The 19,193-nt window shown below is 36.3% G+C and overlaps 1 protein-coding gene across 1 annotated transcript in view; it reads left to right on the top strand.

Moving 5' to 3' along the window:
- Positions 1-19,193, top strand: part of PKHD1L1 (PKHD1 like 1) — a gene marked incomplete at both ends in the record, with an annotated part of 143,164 nt that overhangs the window by 90,458 nt on the left and 33,513 nt on the right. The window contains 9 exons of the mRNA XM_079901821.1: positions 459-630; positions 4,702-4,790; positions 5,137-5,285; positions 6,540-6,669; positions 8,720-8,838; positions 10,920-11,049; positions 12,866-13,039; positions 17,377-17,480; positions 18,789-18,918. Coding sequence (XP_079757947.1) covers positions 459-630; positions 4,702-4,790; positions 5,137-5,285; positions 6,540-6,669; positions 8,720-8,838; positions 10,920-11,049; positions 12,866-13,039; positions 17,377-17,480; positions 18,789-18,918 — 1,197 coding nt within the window. The remainder of the gene's footprint in view (positions 1-458; positions 631-4,701; positions 4,791-5,136; positions 5,286-6,539; positions 6,670-8,719; positions 8,839-10,919; positions 11,050-12,865; positions 13,040-17,376; positions 17,481-18,788; positions 18,919-19,193) is intronic.

Raw genomic sequence — 19,193 nt, 5'->3', positions numbered from 1 at the left:
TATAGCAGGATTCAATAAATGTTTGTTGAATTAAAGAATGGAGACTAAATTCACCCTGGAAGAGGCTTGAGTTGAATTAAGAACTTACATTTTATGTTTGGAGGTAGCACCAACACTCATAATTGGCCCCAACATTTATTTCACAAAATTAGAGGCAATGAGTACAATGAACTGTCATATATTTTGTTTCCATTTTTATTATTTAATTATTTTTGGAAAATAAAAATATTTAAGAGTACAGTTTAATCGAGTTCTAAAATATTTGTTTTTGTCAAGGTATTTTGACTCTGCTTCTTAATCAGACATGTGCATTTTGTCAGAATTTTTTCATACCTATTCCATACATTTGAATTATACCAAGTTACTCTCCAAAGAATATTTTCAAATTGCCATATTTTGTTTACATTCAAGTACTTAGATCATCATGTTAGTTTAAACTGCTTTTACTTCACTTTCAGTGTCAGGAAAAAATGACCTTCATCAGAGCCAGTCCATTTCTGGGACCCTGGATCCTGATGTGAAGGATGTTGTTATTAATTTCCAAGCTTACTGCTGTGTTCTCCAAGATTGCTTTCCTGTACATCCTCCATCAAGAAAACCAATTCCCAGGAAGCGACCAGCCACATATAAGTATACAGGCCTTTTGTTCGTTAATATACTTCAATAGTTCTTGACAGCATCCTTTTCATATGTCTTCCTGGCTGAGACACTGGTGCCCTCCTCCTGCACAGTAGGTCCCAAAGCACTTCCACACTCATTGCTTCACTTGAGCCTTACAACCACCCTGATGACAAAATGGAAAAAAATCTCACAAAAATTATGTGTGAAAGTTACTGGGAATCTCATACTTGCAGAACATTAGATCTGGATTTTTAGACCAACTCCCTTATTATATAGGTGAGAGAGCTGAAGCCTGAAGACGTTAAGTGAATTACCTGAGATCGCAAACTTCCAACAGCACCAGAAACTATGTCCTCATTGATCCAATGCTTTCTTAGCAGGTGCATCTCTTTCTCTAGAATAACTGTCTTTTTGTGTCTGTGTATGTCAGTGTTTTTATTTTTATTTATTTTTTTAAATAAATTTATTTATTTATGTTATTTATTTTTGGCTGTTTTGGGTCTTCGTTGCTGCATGGCAGGCTTTCTCTAGTTGTGGCGAGCGGGGGCTACTCTTCTTTGTGGTGTGCGGGCTTCTCATTGTAGTGGCTTCTCTTGTTGTGGAGCACGGGTTCTAGGCACATGGGCTCAGTAGTTGTGGCTCACGGGCTCTAGAGTGCAGGCTCAGTAGTTGTGGCGCATGGGCTTAGTTGCTTCGCAGCATGTGGGATCTTCCCGGACCAGGGATCGAACCCGGGCTGACTGCATTGGCAGGCGGATTCTTAACCACTGTGCCACCAGGGAAGTCCCTATTTTTTATTGAAGGATAGGTGATTTACAGTGTTGTGTTAGTTTCTGGTGTACAGCAAAGTGATTCAGTTACATATATATACATTTTTCAGATTCTTTTCCATTATAGATTACTACAAGATATTGACTGTAGTTCCCTGTGCATACTTGTTTTTCTATTTTATATATGGTAGCTTGTATGTGACAATCCCAAACTCTTCATTTATCCCTCCCCACCCCCTTTCCCTTTTGGTAACCATAAGTTTGTTTTCTATGCCTGTGAGTCTGCTTCTGTTTTTTTGTTTTATTTTAATTTTTTAAAAATTTTGGCTGCGTTGTGTCTTTGTTGCTGCACACAGACTTTCCCTAGTTGCAGCAAGTGGGGGGGCCACTCATCGCTGCGGTGTGCGGGCTTCTCATTGCTGTGGCTTCTCTTGTTGCGGAGCACGGGCTTTAGGTGCACAGGCCTCAGCAGTTGTGGCACACGGGCTCAGTAGCTGTGGCTCGTGGGCTCTAGAGCGCAGGCTCAGCAGCTGTGGTACATGGGCCCAGCCGTTCCATGGCATGTGGGATCCTCCCAGACCAGGGCTCGAACCCGTGTCACCTGCATTGGCAGGCGGATTCTCAACCACTGTGCCACCAGGGAAGCCCTGCTTCTGTTTTATAAATAAGTTCATTTGTATCATATTTTAAATAGAATAACAGTCTTGGTCAAGTCTCATAATACAACTTATTTAATTTTATTTCAAATATTCAATTTCCTAAATATATATTAAGTCTTGTAGTTAAAAATAATTTTTCTGTCTTTGAAACTTATAAAGTCCTTTACCTTTATTTCTCATATGCAACATAACTTTCTACTTTATATTATAGTAATTACCGTACATAATGGTACTAATGCACAGCAGTACTAGTCTTTAAGACCCTTAAAGGCATGATCCTGATTTGATGTATATTTGTGTCCCTTATGGGCAAATAATAACCATAAAAATAACGATGGTGATGATAAAAGTTAACAATTAGTGGGCATGTAAGAGCCCACTCCTGTGCATCAAGTACAAATCAATATTATTTATTAAGTGAATTACGATTTCAGAATATACAGATTCTGCGATAACATTGCACAAAAGAATAATAATTGAATTTGTTTATATGTTCATTCAACCATTAAAAAATAGCACCTGCTATGTGCCAGGCACTGTGCTGAGCTCTGAGATTCAGTTGTGAACAACATAGATGTGGTCCCTGCCCCCATAACACTCACATTCTGTCCGAAGAGACAGATGCCAACACAAGCAAACAAACAAAAAAGTAAACAGAAAATAAAGCACATGCGTTTGAGTTGTGATAGAGGTTGTAAAGGGAATGGATAAGGGGCTGGGACAGAAGACAACATGGCAGGGGCCTCCTTTGGGTGGATGGTTAGGAAGAGCCTCTCAAAGGAGGGGATATTCTAGCTGAGACCCAAAGGGTGAGTAAGAGCTGGCTGTGTGAAGGTTGGGTTCGAGGCCAAGGGGACAACTTGGGCAGAGGCCCTGATGTGGGGACGAGTGCGGCATATCCAAGAACTGAGAGGAAATCTGCGTGGCTGGACCCTTGTGAGCAGGAGAGAGTGGCCTGGACATAGCATTGGAAATAGGTGGACATCAGACCATTCAGGTCATGCAGGCAGTTAGTGTTAAGAAATATGAGAAGCCTTTAAATGTTTCAGCTGATAAGTGACATTACATTTTGAAAAGGCCACTTTTACTACTCTGTGTAACAGAGGGACAGTAGAGAAAGCAGGGAGGCTCATAAAAAGAGTCTAGAGAACTTCAGAAGAAATATGGGCCATAAAGGTTATTGGCCAAAAAGCCCTAGATAGTCTAAGGTAGATTAAATTATTCAATATTAACTTAATAATTATTATGACTCATTAATAGATTTAGATTGGTCTAGACCAGGATGTGATAGAGGTATGTGTTGATACACTACATGTATATGTCACAGGATAGGTGTTTTTCCTCTCACAATATGAGCTCTGCTCACTGGAAATAGCTAAAATTGGAATTATTAATTGGTATTTTGCAAATAGCTATCAGTGAAAACAAACAGAATCTTGATCCAAAACTGGTACCTCAGGATTAGAATATACAGGTCTAGCTACACAACACACAAATGCTTAGTTTAAGAAGTACTGGGCTTTTTTGATCGTAACAGTGGGCAATTAGAAGAAGAATGTATAACATGTGGTATAGTGCTGCTGTGGATAAGAATGAAAGGCTTGAGAAAAGCTAGATGAACTCAACTATTGAATCTGCACAATCCTGATCAATTTATTTATTTAGATAGTTACAACCTTTAAACAAACCTTCATTGAGATTGCATCATGAAAAATGTATTACTGTGAATCTAAATAATCCTAAATGATCGTTTAATTGCTAACTTCTCTTTTAAATCCATGAAGACAAAATTTTTATGACAGGATTTTTGATCAACAGAGTTTTTAGTAATACAGCTTAGTAATTCAAATGTGTGATAAAAATATACTTTTAATGAAACAAACTGTATTGGTTATTTGTAAAATTCCTGCATTAGTATCATAGAATTTTTAAACATTTTTACTAGGTCAGGAGAGCAACCCCTGTGAACATTTTTAAATGGGTAAATGCAGTCAACTTTATAATAACATTCTTTGTAACAATTTGCACTGAGATAGCTTCAAGCAGGCATAGTGATGGAAAGTGGAGACCGTCTCTCTTCCAACTGTGCTTTCCATATTTATTTCAATGTAACGTAACCTTCACTCTGGTTATAGACCTGCCGTCCTGCCCCCAGCCCAGCAGCTTACCCTCATTGACCCATCCTTGCCTATTCACAGACCATTCTTCCAGCCTTCCCTTCATAGAATCTAGGCAACTATATACCCTCCTGTCCCTTTCCCTATGAAATAGCAGCATATGTAAGGGTCTTTAAATGGACAAAGGATGCATTTTTCACTTTTCCACCATGTGAAATCTTATAAGGAAGTTAAGTTATTTACATTTTAGACAAAATTAGGGTATCACAATAAGGATTTAGTAGGAGAAAATGTGATTCGGATTGTGGGTGGAAAGGAAGTTTTCTTCAATGGAGAAAAAACTATATATGTAATTGTGTGTGTTGAGTACCTTACTAATAGCGTACATTAGCTTGTCTGTTTACTGAAATTACAAACTATCCAATTTGCATTCTGTCATCCCAAAAACATCTAGTATAGTGCTACACTCTAAGGAGATGCTCATTAAACATACAGAGATAAAACTTAATGGAAATACTTCTTTTCTCTTTTCAGCTTATGGTCAAATGATTCCTTTTGGCAGTCATCTCGAGAAAATAATTACACCATACCTCACCCAGGAGCAAATGTTGTTATTCCTGAAGGTAAATGCATAAATGTAAATAAATAAAATGCTGTGTTTATACCACAATAGTTAGCAGTTAGGGTAGATACCTTTATGCAGCACACCTTGGAGAAAGAGAAGATGTGAAGAGATGGATTCAGTTGTTGTGTCCTGGATGTCAGACGTCGCTTCTGGGTTTTATGTGGATTTAAACCTGAATATTAAGAATAATGGATTTTCTGAGAGAGAGAAGAATTAGTCATTGTGTGGAAAAAGGCTCACCAACTTCAAAATTAGGACTCACTGATAGGGCTGTCAGTGTTTTATCTATAGGCTATAGTCTATGGATTATGTTATATTCCATATACTAAAGTCTTGTTTTATAGGAACATGGATTGTGGCAGACACAGATATTCCACCAATGGAAAGACTCGTTATTTGGGGGGTTCTAGAATTGGAAGATAAACATAATGTGGGAGCTGCAGAGTCTTCTTATAGAAAAGTTGTTTTGAATGCTACCTACATATTACTGCAGGTAAGAGTGACAGTCTTATAATTTATACCCTTATTAGCCAAATGCTAAAATGTTGGAGATTTACTAAGCAAATTATAAGAAAGCATATGCACCTGATGTGATTAAAACACAACTGGCTCTACCCCATGAAATGCAAGCCTAAGTTCAATATATTTCTGCTCTCCTTTAAATATTAATGACACATTCCTAAAGCAGTAATTATCATGCTACTTTTTAGTGTGAGGTTTGCTCCATTTCAATCCTTTAGAATATTTGTATTATTATTAGGTAAATTTAAACTCACAGCTTGCTGCAACTAACAGAGAATCCACTGGAGTTCTGAGGAAAAAAAATTAAAAGATTTCAAGCCTTTTTTTTAAGAAAGCAAACAGTATTTCTTAAAATGAATGGATGTAGGTGGGATTATGAAAACCAGGAGCAGACTAATAAAAATATTTCAGTTGTTTGGAATAATCACCTCATTCTCTCATAAATCTCAGATGGTCTTGAACATATAATAGTTTAGTCAGTTTAATTGTTCTGTCAGTCTTTTATTGGTGTTCATTTAAAAGAATAGCTTAACCAAAAAGGTATTAAGCACCACTAAAGAATAAGTGGGAGCCTTTCTTTCATAAAACTAGGCCTTTAATGCTTTAAAGGTGTTAGATACAGAGCTTAGAGGTAGATTAATGCTACAATTGAATCCTTACCTCACTGTTTAATAGTTTGGTAACAGGTTACGTTATCTGACTTCTTTCTGCATCAGTTTTCTCACCTATGAAATGAGAATAGTAATTCCAATTCATGGGTTTAGTGTAAAGGTTAAATGATATAAAATATGTAAAACCTTTCATGTTATGCCTGGCATAGAATCAGCAAGCATTTAGTAATAGCAATTTTTATTAATAGTGACGGCTCATGAATAACATAGCTTAGATATAAATAGGAGAGTATATTTTATATATGCCGCATTATTTTAAAGTACAGTGTGATCTGTTCAAACAGCACTAGTTTAGGTTTTAGGAGGTCTCAGTTTCAGGTCCAGTTCTGACAGTAAGTAGATGTTGAATTTGACCTTGGAAAAATCATTTAAACTGCCCATCCCGAAGTGGATGGGTTAAATTAAGATCACTTCTAGTTACAGTACTGTTCTTTGTAAAACAAAAATTCATTCATTTTTACTAGGGGAGGCTGCCAGTCTTCCTAATTCCTTTTTTATGGGGAAATTTCTCCTGCTCAGTTTTGAAGTATTAACAATTTTCTGCTTCACTGCAGGGAGGTAGATTAATTGGTGGCTGGGAAGATAACCCTTTTAAAGGAGAATTACAGATTGTTCTTAGAGGGAATCATTCTACTCCAGAGTGGGCTCTTCCAGAAGGACCAAATCAAGGATCAAAGGTCCTAGGTATGTGTTTCCAGATACCAAAAGAGTCATATTAGTTTTGCAAATCTACTTTAAAACATGTAGCACTAAAAGACTTGTTATGAGTTCATGATGTTATGGTTTCAGAAGTTTTTACAGACATTGATTTGTAGTAACAGGTTATAAAAGTTGCTGAGGTTTTAAAAAATTAAATCATGTCACATTAAAATAGATACAGATGTGCATATTTCCAAAATGTAACTTACTGCAACACTAACATTAGTGAATCACTCCATATGTATATTGTTTCTCTAATCTGGTTTTCTTCGTAATCTTTCTTTTATATAAGCAAAAATATTTTTCATATTTTAGTACTTTTCCCCTAAAAGGTAACTTTCTTATGCATTATTCCTACACAGTATTAAAAATCTGTGGATCAGTTGGCTCTGCTGTTGATCTCGGGTGTTGAAGCAGGGTTTTGGTTCCCCGCCAGTGATAGAGGTCGTGTTGCAGTGATGAGAGCACCAAATCCTAGCCACTACACCAGTGGTCAGTGACAAGGCCCTGGCCCTATGGCTTTACAGAAAAAGAATTCCCACAAAGACGGAAAGTAGTGAAACAAGTAAAGTGTTATTAAGAGAAAAAAAGAGTACAGTACTTTTGGATAGGCACACGGGTGAACTCAGAGAGAGAGTTGTACCCTCGTGGCAGTTTGAATCACTTTTATGGGGCATTTCTTCCCTGTTTCCTTTGACCAATCATTTTGATTTGCCTGGTTCAGAGTCCGTATTTGGTGTATCTCAGGATTTTCCCATGTGTGCGCGTGCATCTCTTAGCCAAGATGGATTCTACCGAAGAGGCCTATGGGTAGTGAGCATTAGTTGCCATCACTTAGAATCACTCCCTTTTGACCTCCAAGGAGCCTTTCTGCTCATGTGTAGTCGGGGAGGTCTCCTGACTTCAAGAATGAAGAATATGTGGTCTCTTATCTTCTATCTGGGCAGGACCCAGCCTCCTCTCTCAATTGTCCTGTTATTCCCACCGCGGAGTATCCGTCCACAAGGAATGAACTCAAACCATTTGTCCTGGGGGCCCTTATGTCTCCTGCCTCACTATCAGTTATCCAGTCACAACTGTTGCTAAGTTTTAATTTTCCGGTTGCATTTGTGTGGCTGTACATATTCCTATTCGAGCCTAGAAAGCAAAGGACCTGAGAGGGTTTAATTTGGTCCTAATAAATAACTGCTTTTATTAATACCACTGCACATTTATTTAAAAGACACATAAATGTGCTTCAGTTGCTCCGATGTACAATTTCTAAAACAGTGACAATAAAAAAGGGGATTAAAAAGTGGCTTAAAATTGAACTAGCTCTTGCGAGACAGACAAATTCAAATCTTAAAGAAAAATTTCCTGAGGCAAACGAATTCAGTCTTAAAAAATTTTTGTTTGCTTTTATGTGTTTATTTTTTTATTTCAAAAATAACATTTCTAGCAACACAGAACCATATCAAGAGAAAACATACATCTTCTACTCTCCCCTTGAGGAAACTAACATTAGCAATTTTTACATGTGTTTTTCGTGCTTTTTATCTATGCCTGTATTCATATTACATAAAATGACTTGTGGTGCCTTATACAAAAACATGGTCAAACTAAATATATTACTGTGCAATTTTCTTAACATATTATGAATATCTTTCCAGATTGATACTTAACATGTAACACTCTTCATTTTTATAGCATATTACTACAGTATTAGTAATATATTCTAATTTACTCCTTCATTCTTATAATGATATACATTCGGATTAATTCTAGTTTTTCTAATATTTCCAAATATTGTTGTATTAAACATCCTCATTGATGTATCCTTGTATACTAATTCAATTTATAGAGACCAGATTCCTAGAAGTAGGGCAAAGGGCCAAAGCCTTCTTATATAGCCCTGAGCAGATAACCCCAATTCTTTCCATTCATTCTAAAATGTTCAGTCGCTTATTAAAATATATCTACTAACTGTTTCATTTTATACTAGCACGTAACTCAGTTCTATGCAGTGAATAAATAGGAGTGTGTTTTTCTCCTGTAGGGGTGTTTGGTGAGCTGGATCTTCATGGAATTCCACGTTCGATATATAAAACTAAGCTCTCAGAAACCGCAGAGGCAGGTTCCAAAGTCCTCTCTCTGATGGATGCTGTGGATTGGCAGGTAGAGGAATTACTATGTGGTGGAAAGTGAAAACACGCCATGGGTCAACTTAAGGTTTCTTCTTTATTCCAATGGACATTTATTTTGTCACATGATTAACCAGAAGAGAAATGTATGTTTTGCAATTAGCTTGCACTCAGAAAGCTGACTTGATAGCAGGCATTTAAAAATTGTGGTGTCAAAGGTTCTTCAGAACATATAAAGAACATTATGTATATATTAGTTATGAAAGGAAAATATGAAAGTTTGGGGGTAAAAAATATTTATTTACAAATTCTTGCAAAACAGAAAAAAATTATTTTAAATACATTTTATTGTTATCTTGGTTATCTCTTTACTTCTAATTTGTGATTTTACATGTTAAGCATTTGGGAAGAAAACAAATCCTGATGCCCAGTGATATTCAAAACATGCCCAAGTTAAATAAGAGATTTTGGTAAAATATGAATGGTGGCAATTCCGATCTCTACTACACTCCCAGGCTTGCATAGGCCACAGACTCACATGTTTTACAAATACTCTTTTTAATGCAAAAGGGTCAAGGAAATGGATGGATTACTTTTCCGGGCTCTCAGATTTCAGCCAGTTCCTTTCTGCTGAGAATAAGCTATAAGGTCGCAGAACAAAGTGAGGCTTAGTCTGAGTAAATGAATACAAATCATCAAAACATATGGGGTTGGCTCTCTTAATGTAGTGTAAAATCAGTAAATAGAAGGAGGATTTATTGAGAGTTATTATAAGCTACTTACAATATATTCATATTTGTGATAGTTGAGGTGTGATTACTTTTTAAAAGGTGGTTAAATGATTTAAATATCCCTATTATTCATCCCATTATCATTTATTAGTATTTATCCAGTTAATATTTTCTGCATATTATTTATATAATTAATATTTAGCCTAATGTCAGACATTTTCTAGGCATAGAGGATTCATTTGTGAAGAAATTGGTCAAACTATAGGGGAAATTGCATTGAAGTGGGAGAGGCAGACACTAAATGAACAGATAAATGTGTGTTATTTCAGATTATAATCTTTGTGATGAAGGAAATAAAACAGGGATGATAGAGACTGCCATGGTAGAGGGTGGCAGATAACATTAAACAGAATAGCCAGAGAAAGCCTCTCTCAAGGGTATGACAGGGTTCAGGACATGCTATCCCAAAATATGAATAGTTTAAGGGAAGAAATTTCTGCACATGCAGGAAGGACTTTCTGGCTTTCCCCTGAAGCAGGTCACAAAACCTTCATGTGAGAGTTGCCCTCCTTATACCCAGAGGAAAGAGACATCCTCAGCTCTGAAGACAAAGTGACACAGAGAAGAATCTGAATGGCCAGCCCTTGCTGTTTCTCCCAGTTTCCTACACTTAGCTCATACCCTATCACAATTTTCCTCTACTCTCCACTCTTCCATAAAAATGCTCAGGTTTAACCATTTCTTCAGGGCTTCATTTCCCGTGTCATGTAAAATTTATATTGAATAAATCTATATGCTTTTCTCTTGTTAATGACTTTTGTTACAGGGGTCCCAGCTGAGAACTTGGAAGGGTAGAGGAAAAAGTTCTTTTTCGTCCCCTGCAAGTACTTTTGAGCAGAGACTTGGTTGACAAAGAGGAGCTTGTCATATATGATATACAGAGATTCTAAGACTTGACCGTGCTCTGTCACTTATCTCTGCCTTTCTTACCCTTCAGGAATATCCAGTGATAGTTAACTGTGTAAAAAAAAAAAAATCTGGGGGAAATTTTTTAAGTCTTAAGAGTATTATCCTGAGCAATTTTTAATAAAAATATGAATGTATTTGCTTTGATATATCTAATTTTAAAAATGTATATCACCTGTGATTTTATTAAGTGACTGAATTCAACTTAAGGAAATGTTGAGATAATTCAAAATATAGAATTCTTGCTATCAAACAAAAGCATATTTATTTTAGAGACCTAAATGTATGATTTGTTCTCGCTGATAATACCATGGTTGTAACCAATGTAAGTTAAATTAGAATTATTTAATAGTTATTAAGAAATATAAACCTATTTTTTAAAAATTGTTCTTGAATTTGGCACTTGAATTTTTCTAAGGAAGGAGAAGAGATTGTGATAACAACCACAAGCTATGATTTCCACCAGACTGAAATTAGAAGTATCGTTAAAATCCTGCATGATCACAAAATTCTCATTCTCAATGATACCCTTTCCTATACTCACTTTGGTAAGTGGCTGTTCTTTAACCAAATAGATATATAATTTAAATGTCTCGAAATATTCACAGTTTAGTGCTCTCCTCTGTAATTACAGTCATTTGATAAAACATCTCAGATTTTTAGAGGAGCATTTCACTTAGATTGGCACTGGTACCCAAAGGATGCTACTGTTTGTGTGTTGGCTGCAAAGAGTCCCTGCTGTGTGTATTAATTCATTCAGCAAATATTCAGCAGTGACCATTACATTCTATGGGATAAGGCTGACACTTTCTGTTTTAGGCAAGCTTCTAGAGATTCTTACGCACACTGAAATTTGAGCACCCTTGATCCAAGAGCATCTTTGTCCTGATTTGTTTCATTGACACAAGTGCGGTAACTGCACTTAGACAAGCTGCAGCAAAATGGTAAAACTCTTAATTCTCAAGGAAAGAAGGTATTAATCAGAATCAACTGGAGATGATCTTTCAACTTGTAGGATCAGGGCTTTCCCAGCACCCCAGCCTTTCCCCATTTCACATGCTACCTTCATCTGAATCCCAGGAAGTGGAAGCTGACAGGAGTGTAACGTTAGAAAAGCCATTCAGATACTTCTGATGCTCCTGAGAACTACAGCTAAGGTGGCATTATGCACTGGTGGATATCAGACCTGCATGAAAAAGAAACTTAAAAGAACTTTTTAAAGCAGTATTTTGATAGAAGCACGTGTCTGTCATTCTATATCACATATTTTTTCTTTAAATCAAAAGAAAAAGGTTTCTTTGAAGAACATTTTAATCGTAAAACAGTGTTTGAAGTTCAACAGTATAGATTCTTTCATTTAAAGTACCAACACTTCTCTCTGCTTGAAATGTACCTGCTTGTCTTAAAGTTTTGGGTAAGACTTCTAGAAATGTAGAATGTAATTTAGGTTCTGTTTTTTTAATTTTTATTTATTTATTTTTGGCTGTGTTGGGTCTTTGCTGCTGCACGCTGGCTTTCTCCAGCTGCAGTGAGCAGGGGCCACTCTTCATTGCGGCGTGCAGGCCTCTCACTACGGTGGCCTCTCCTGCTGCGGAGCACGGGCTCCAGGCATGTGGGCTTCAGTAGTTGTGGCACGGGGGCTCAGCAGCTGTGGCTCGCGGGCTCCAGAGCGCAGGCTCAGCCGCCGTGGCGCACTGGCCTAGTTGCTCCACAGCACGTGAGATCTTCCCGGAGCAGGGCTCAAACCCGCGTCCCCTGCATTGGCAGGCGGACTCCCAACCACTGCGCCACCAGGGAAGCCCCTAGGTTCTGTTTTAAAATTATTAAGATGTAAATGTACAGACTATGTTTGATATACTACTACATATTTATAAAGAATTGTAGTTGGTACAAAATATGTCACAGGAAAAGAGGAACAAACCAAGGTTTAGGCATCAGGAGAGGTAATACCTACGTATTGCTGACTGTCTACATGGCCCTGGGCAAGTTCATTTACTTCTCTATCTCATTTCCTCATCTGTTAAAATTACAGTAAGCTTCCCAACTTGTCTCAAAGAGTGTTTTTGTGTATAATTTGAAGTGTTTGCAAAATACCTATGAAGCAGTGAGTTTGTAAGTGCTGATTATAATAACCTTTTTGCTGTAAATAGGAGAAATACTTTTGATTATATTTATTTTATAAATAAAAAGGTATAATTTCCGACTGCCATCTGTGTACATTTAAGCGTGTAACTCTAATCAATTCATGTATTTGTGTTGACTTCTGGCATATTAGAAAGTTACGTGGTCTGTGAGCTGCAAAGAAACTAATAAAGACAGGTATTTCTTAGTGTTGGTAATAATCTAACTGTCCTTCCGCTGCAGCTGGAAGATACCTTGTTCCTGAAACCGGTCAGAGCTACACGTTAGCAGCTGATGTTGGGATACTGAATAGGAACATCAAAATACTTGGTGAGGATTATCCAGGTTGGCTGAAGGAATCTTTTGGTGCACGCATCCTAGTCAGCTCATTCACTGCAAATATGGTGACATTTAAAGGTTAGTACAAATTCAGTTTATTTTTCTAAATGAAATGTAGCAGGGTCTCTTCTGTGTTTAGTTCTTAAATAATCCTCACTCCTTTACAGGACCATTTGTGTTAAAAAACAAAATCCAACTGAGGAAATTTTAAAGATCTTACTGGCTTTATTCAAGGATTCATGAATCGGGCAGCATCCAATCTAGCTGATACAAAGGAGCGTCAAAGAGCTGTGCAAAATAAAAGACTTTTATAGGCAGAAGGGAGCGGGAACAAGGTAGTTTTACTAGGCAGAAAAGAGGATTGGTTATTGCAGGGTTACTTCCCGTGTGGGGGCAGAGGTTTATCAGGCAGATTACCTAACCAATGCTGATCAGGCAATTCGTGATGGACTGGTTTAAGGTTCCATTTCAGGAGAACTGAAACTGTAATTAAGTTTGTTTGATGATGGAGGGCTTAGCAAAAGTGACTCCATTTTGGGCCTGATGTCTTGTTTTTAACACATTGAAAAATAAAGGCTTGAGAGGGATTATGCAGTCAGGTACCACCCTCCAGAACCAAATTCCTAACATTATTCTACTAATTTTATCTTTATAGGCAAAATAATTATCAAATTAACAAGGACCTTAGGTAACAGCTAGCCCAACCTTGCCCTCAAACAGAAATCGTTTCATAACAAGCACACTGATCTGTTATTTTTGTTTGAAGGAAATTTTCAAATCTATTTCAAAGATAGAGAAATGTATAATATAATGCTTATCATCACCAATTACCACAGGTATCAACTTTGGCCAGTCTTGTTTGATCTCTGAGCCCACCGACTTTCTTCAAGCCCACGGATTATTTTGAAGCAGCAAGCGTATATTTTTTAAGATACATTTGACATATAACATTGTGTAAGTTTAAGGTCTACAATGTGTTGATTTGATACACTTATATATTACAATATGATTACCACAGTAGCGTTAGCAACATCTCTATCATGTCATATAGTTATTATTTTTGTGTGTGTGTGGTGAAAACAATTAAGAGCTAGTCTCTTAGCAACTTTGAAGTTTATAATATGGTATTTTTACTGTATCCCTAAGTTGTACATTATATCTCCAGGACTTTTTATCTACTAGTTACAAGTTTATACCCTTAAACAGCTCCCTATTTCTCCCACCCCACAGGTCCTGATAACCACCTTTCTACTCTCTATTTTTATGAGTTCAGCTTTTTTAGATTCCACATATAAATGAGATCATACAGCATTTATCTTTCTGTCTCTGACTTATCTCACTTAGCATAATTCCTTCAAAGTCCATCCATGTTGTCCCAAATGACAGGATTTCCTTCTTTCTCACTCATGGCTGAATGATATGATATATGTATACACACAGTGGAATGTTTTAGATAGATAGATACATAGGGAGGTATCTCACATCTGTATCCATTCATCCATTAATGGACATTTAGGTTGTTTCTATATCTTGGCTATTATGAATGAAGCAACCATGTATTACTTCATCTAGAAATATTTCAGTGTGTAAATCTAAAAGACTTCTTTAAAAACATCTCTAAGAATCAGATTTTAAAATGTTAGTAATAATGTCTAAACATCAAATGATTGTTCAGAATCCTCCAGTTCATTCCTTCTTTCCCTTCCTTCCTCCCTCCTTCCCGCCTCCCCTTTCCCCTCCCCCTCCTCTTTCCTTGTTTCTTTCCTTTCCTTCCTTTCTTTCCTTCCTTCTTTCTCTTTCACTGTCTTTGTTCATCGGGGTCTAAATAAAATCCATGTTGCAATTGGTTATGAATCTTAAATCTCTAATTCATTTCTCTTTCCTTGCAATTTATTTATAAAAGAAGTTAAGTCATCTGTCCTATAGTGTTTCCAATAGTCTGAATTTAGTGATGCATCCCTAGAATTTAACTAGTCCCTGCCTCCCTTGTATTTTCTATGCATAAGTAGCAAATTTAGAACTGGCAAATTGACCAGACTGGGACTCAGTTTTTAGGCAATAATTCCTCATAGTTGGTTGTTATTTTTCCATTAATAGGCATATAATGTACGATTGTTTTTCCTTTTGTGATGTTAGCAGTTATTATCATCGCCTGGATCTATTGAATCACTGAGGTTTAAAATGGTGATATTTTAATTCTACTATTCCCTCCTCATTTATAATCTCAAATATTTCTCTAAAGAGAAGCTTCCCCAGACCACTGTTTGACTACCCTGAAGGATAGTTTAGATAGAAAAAATGTTTGATTCTTTCCTCTTATTAACTAGTTTTCAAAACAATGAGTTGGTTGCCAAGCATCCTCCAAAGGTAACAAGGGGTTTTTGTTTTGTTTTGTTTTGTTATTAGTATCATTATTAGTTCCATGGATTTAAACATATTTGTTATGTTCTAATCCATTGTGAACGTTAACCTTATTGATACTGAAAATGCCCTCTCGTTGACCTTCAGAACCTTTTCATGTTGGTGCCTAAGCCCTCCTCCTTATGACGGTTTTTTTTTAAATTACAAATTTATGTATGTATGTATTTATTTATTTATTTTTGGCCACGTTGGGTCTTCATTGCTGTGCACGGGGTTTCTCTAGTTGTGGCGAGCAGTGGCTACTCTTTGTTGCAGTGTGCGGGCTTCTCATTGTGGTGGCTTCTCTTGTTGTGGAGCACGGGCTCTAGGCACGAGGGCTTCAGTAGTTGTGGTGCGTGGGCTCAGTAGTGGTGGCACAGGGGCTTAGTTGCTCTGAGGCATGTGGGATCTTCCCAGACCAGGGATTGAACCCATGTCCCCTGCACTGGCAGGTGGATTCTTAACCACTGCGCCACCAGGGAAGTCCCTGACTGTTTTGGGTTTTTTTTTTTTAGCTTCTTCACTTTCTGATATGACAAGCACATGTTGTAATTTTTTTTTTTTTTTCTTGCTGAGACTGGGAGTAAGTTCTTCCTCCAAGTAACCCTGGTTCTTTTTATTGGAAGCTGGTGTTTCAATCTCACAATCTGGGTACCAGGAGTAATCCTCTATTCTTGACTTGAATTGTTTCAGCAGGAGCTCACTTGGTTACAATACTGCCTATTCCATTTTGCAACAGCTCTCATTTTAGAAAATCTTTATATTGAGCAAGCAGCTGTCCCACTATAACTTCTACCTATTGGTCATAATCTGCCAACAGAAGCTTAACTGACGAGGAGAATAGTAATGAGGATCATAAAGTAATACCAGATTCCAGACACTGTGCTAAGCACTTAACACATATTATGTCATTCAGTCCTCATAGTATTATGGCATAAATATTGTCCTCTTTTTAAAGATAAAGAATTAGATGATTAGAGAGATGAAATTACTCTGATCTTGGATACTTAAAGTCCCATGATGGACCCTATTCACATGTCAACCTTTCCTTGCTCCAAGAAATTATTTTGTGATGTAAGTAAAGAAAATGCATCTATGGCTTTTGTAGGTCCAGGGTCAGTAGCAATCATTTCTTCCCTGTATCTATCTTATTAATCTTATGTTCTCCACCATACACCTAATCGCTGGCTCATGGACTTCCAGACAGGCTTTTTCCTTCTAGTGTAAAATAACTCTTCTCCAATGTATTTTATTAGATATCAGATTTTGAAACAAGGAATACCCTCTACTGTATTTTTACCAGCCATGAATCTCTGTGCCTCAGTTTCCCTGTATAGAAGACAGGAATTATAAAAGTTCCGAAGTCACAGATGTTGTGTGAGAATTAAACCACACATTGCCTGTTAAGCACTTAGTACAGAGCTTGGCACAGAGTCATGGCTCATGGATTGTTATTGCTGTTCTTAATAATCTATGAAATTGCCTTTTGTCACTTCAGTGGCACTTATGACAAACCGATCAGCAGATACTTGGCAATGCATATTCTGGAAAGAATTATGTAAAGATTATGTCCTTAACAGCCCTTTAGAGCATCAAAATTGAAATGTCAGGTAAATTATAACTTGTGCCTCATGCCATGCATTCTCAACAGGGACTGTATCACTACCAATAGGTGAAAATTGACTCTTGGGGGCAAAAAAACCAGTTTGTGGTCCTCCAAAGGGCCTCCATACCTTGACAGATATGTAGTATATCTGTGGTATTAAAATGTCATGGAGAGGGAACGCTATTCAGAAAGAGAAATGTCTGAAAAGGTTCTTGTGAGGGGCAGTAAAAACACAAATTCAGAAACATTGCCTTATTTGGATTAAAAGGGCAAAGAAAAATGAATACAATTTTCATGAAAAAGTTGAAAACAAATTTGTCATTTGGAAAATTACAAAAACTTTAGCAGTTTTTCAAAAATTTTTATTCAGCTTCAAGGAAAAAAAATGTGTAACTCTTTTCCCCACTAGGAAATGCAAGAATAAGTAATGTGGAATTTTATCACAGCGGTCAAGAGGGCTTCAGGGATAGCACGGATCCAAGATACGCTGTAACATTTCTTAACCTGGGAAAGGTTTGTACTTTATTTTAATTTTTGCATATACCCAAAATTAAGTATTTTGATTTTGATTTGATTTTCATTTAACTTTACTAAATGCCCATATCTTAGAATTGCTAAGACTATAATCAATATAATAAAACTTTCTTAGATGTATTTCCCATTAACATTTTTAGACTACAACAGTATTTGATGCCAACCATTTCATGCATTATTTAAGGTCAGTAAAAAAAAAAAAAGGAAAATGGAGCACAAAAGGTGAAAGAATTGAAGATCTATAATAGTATTTCACATCTCTACTTTACTTTACAATGACCAAAAATATTTCCAAACAGTTACTATTAAACAAAGTGAGTGTTGCTTAAATTTCTCAAATGAAAAGCATATCTGTATATCCATGCCTTTGTCAAAAGTGGGAAAATAAATATGCTTAGAGGGCTGCTGATTTAAGAAAAAATGAGAAAGAGCATATTTCTTATATAGAATTTGAAAAAGAATAGATACATGTATAACTGAATCACTTTGCTGTACACCTGAAACTAACACAACATTGTTAATCAACTATGCTCCAATATAAGATAAAAATATGAAAAGTAAATAAAATAAGATTAAAAATATATATATTATGGAGGGGAGATAAATTGGGAGTCTGCGATTAATATATAACACTACTATACATAAAATAACAAGGACCTACTGTATAGCACAGGGAACTATACTCAATATTCTTGTAATAACCTATAATGGAAAAGAGTCTGGAAAAGAATAGATATATATGTATAACTGAATCACTTTGCTTACACTTGAAACTGACACAACGTGGTAAATCAACTATATGTCAATAAAGATAAATAAATAAAAATTTTAAATCATGTAGGTTTGGAATTGAAACCCCTAAACTACTCATTGACTGTTTCCTACAGATATTTGAATTGTAACCCCTGCCTTGAGTATCGACTTCCGTGGTTAAAAAAAAAATCCCTGCTCATCATATAATAAACTGTTATGAAAAATAATTTTTAGTTCCTTAGCATTTTATAGGTAATGATAGAAATATAAATGCATAGAAAAGCACTTGAGAATTTTTAATTCACATTTAAAATAAGCATTTCTTTTTTGCTCTTTTTAATCATAAACCGAAGATATATGGAAATTTCCCAGCATTAAAAGGTCTGCTGGGAAGTCATCTTCTTTCATGGAATGTAAATTGAGTATTTTGTTTATCAAGATTTGTTTTCTGAAAATCACCTACTTCAAATTTTTTTCTTTAAATATCCTTTAACTTTGTTTTTAAAATGTTCACTGAATCCTGATGTTTTATAGATTCAAGAACGTGGCTCATCTTATATTCAAGGCTGTGCTTTTCACAGTGGCTTTTCCCCTGCAATTGGTGTATTTGGGACAGATGGATTGGACATAGATGATAACGTGATTCACTTTACAGTAGGGGAAGGTAATATGATAATATTTCGGTCCAATAACATGTCTTCTGAGACAGCCTTGTCTGCAAACTCTAGAGCCAGGGTGTCCAATTGATCTTTCTTCAAGAATGGAAATAAAGGGTCTATGTTTGTGCTAACATGGTAATTACTAAACTGCATGTGGCCATTCAACACTTGAAATGTGGCTAATGTGACTGAGAAACTGGATTTTTAATTTTAATGTTACTTAATTATATTACTTTACATTTAAGTAGTCACATGTGGCTATCTATGGCTGTCATATTGG

Source organism: Stenella coeruleoalba, assembly GCF_951394435.1.
Source record: "Stenella coeruleoalba genome assembly, chromosome: 17".
NCBI lineage: Eukaryota > Metazoa > Chordata > Mammalia > Artiodactyla > Delphinidae > Stenella > Stenella coeruleoalba.
This window is presented reverse-complemented; position numbering and strand designations above follow the sequence as displayed.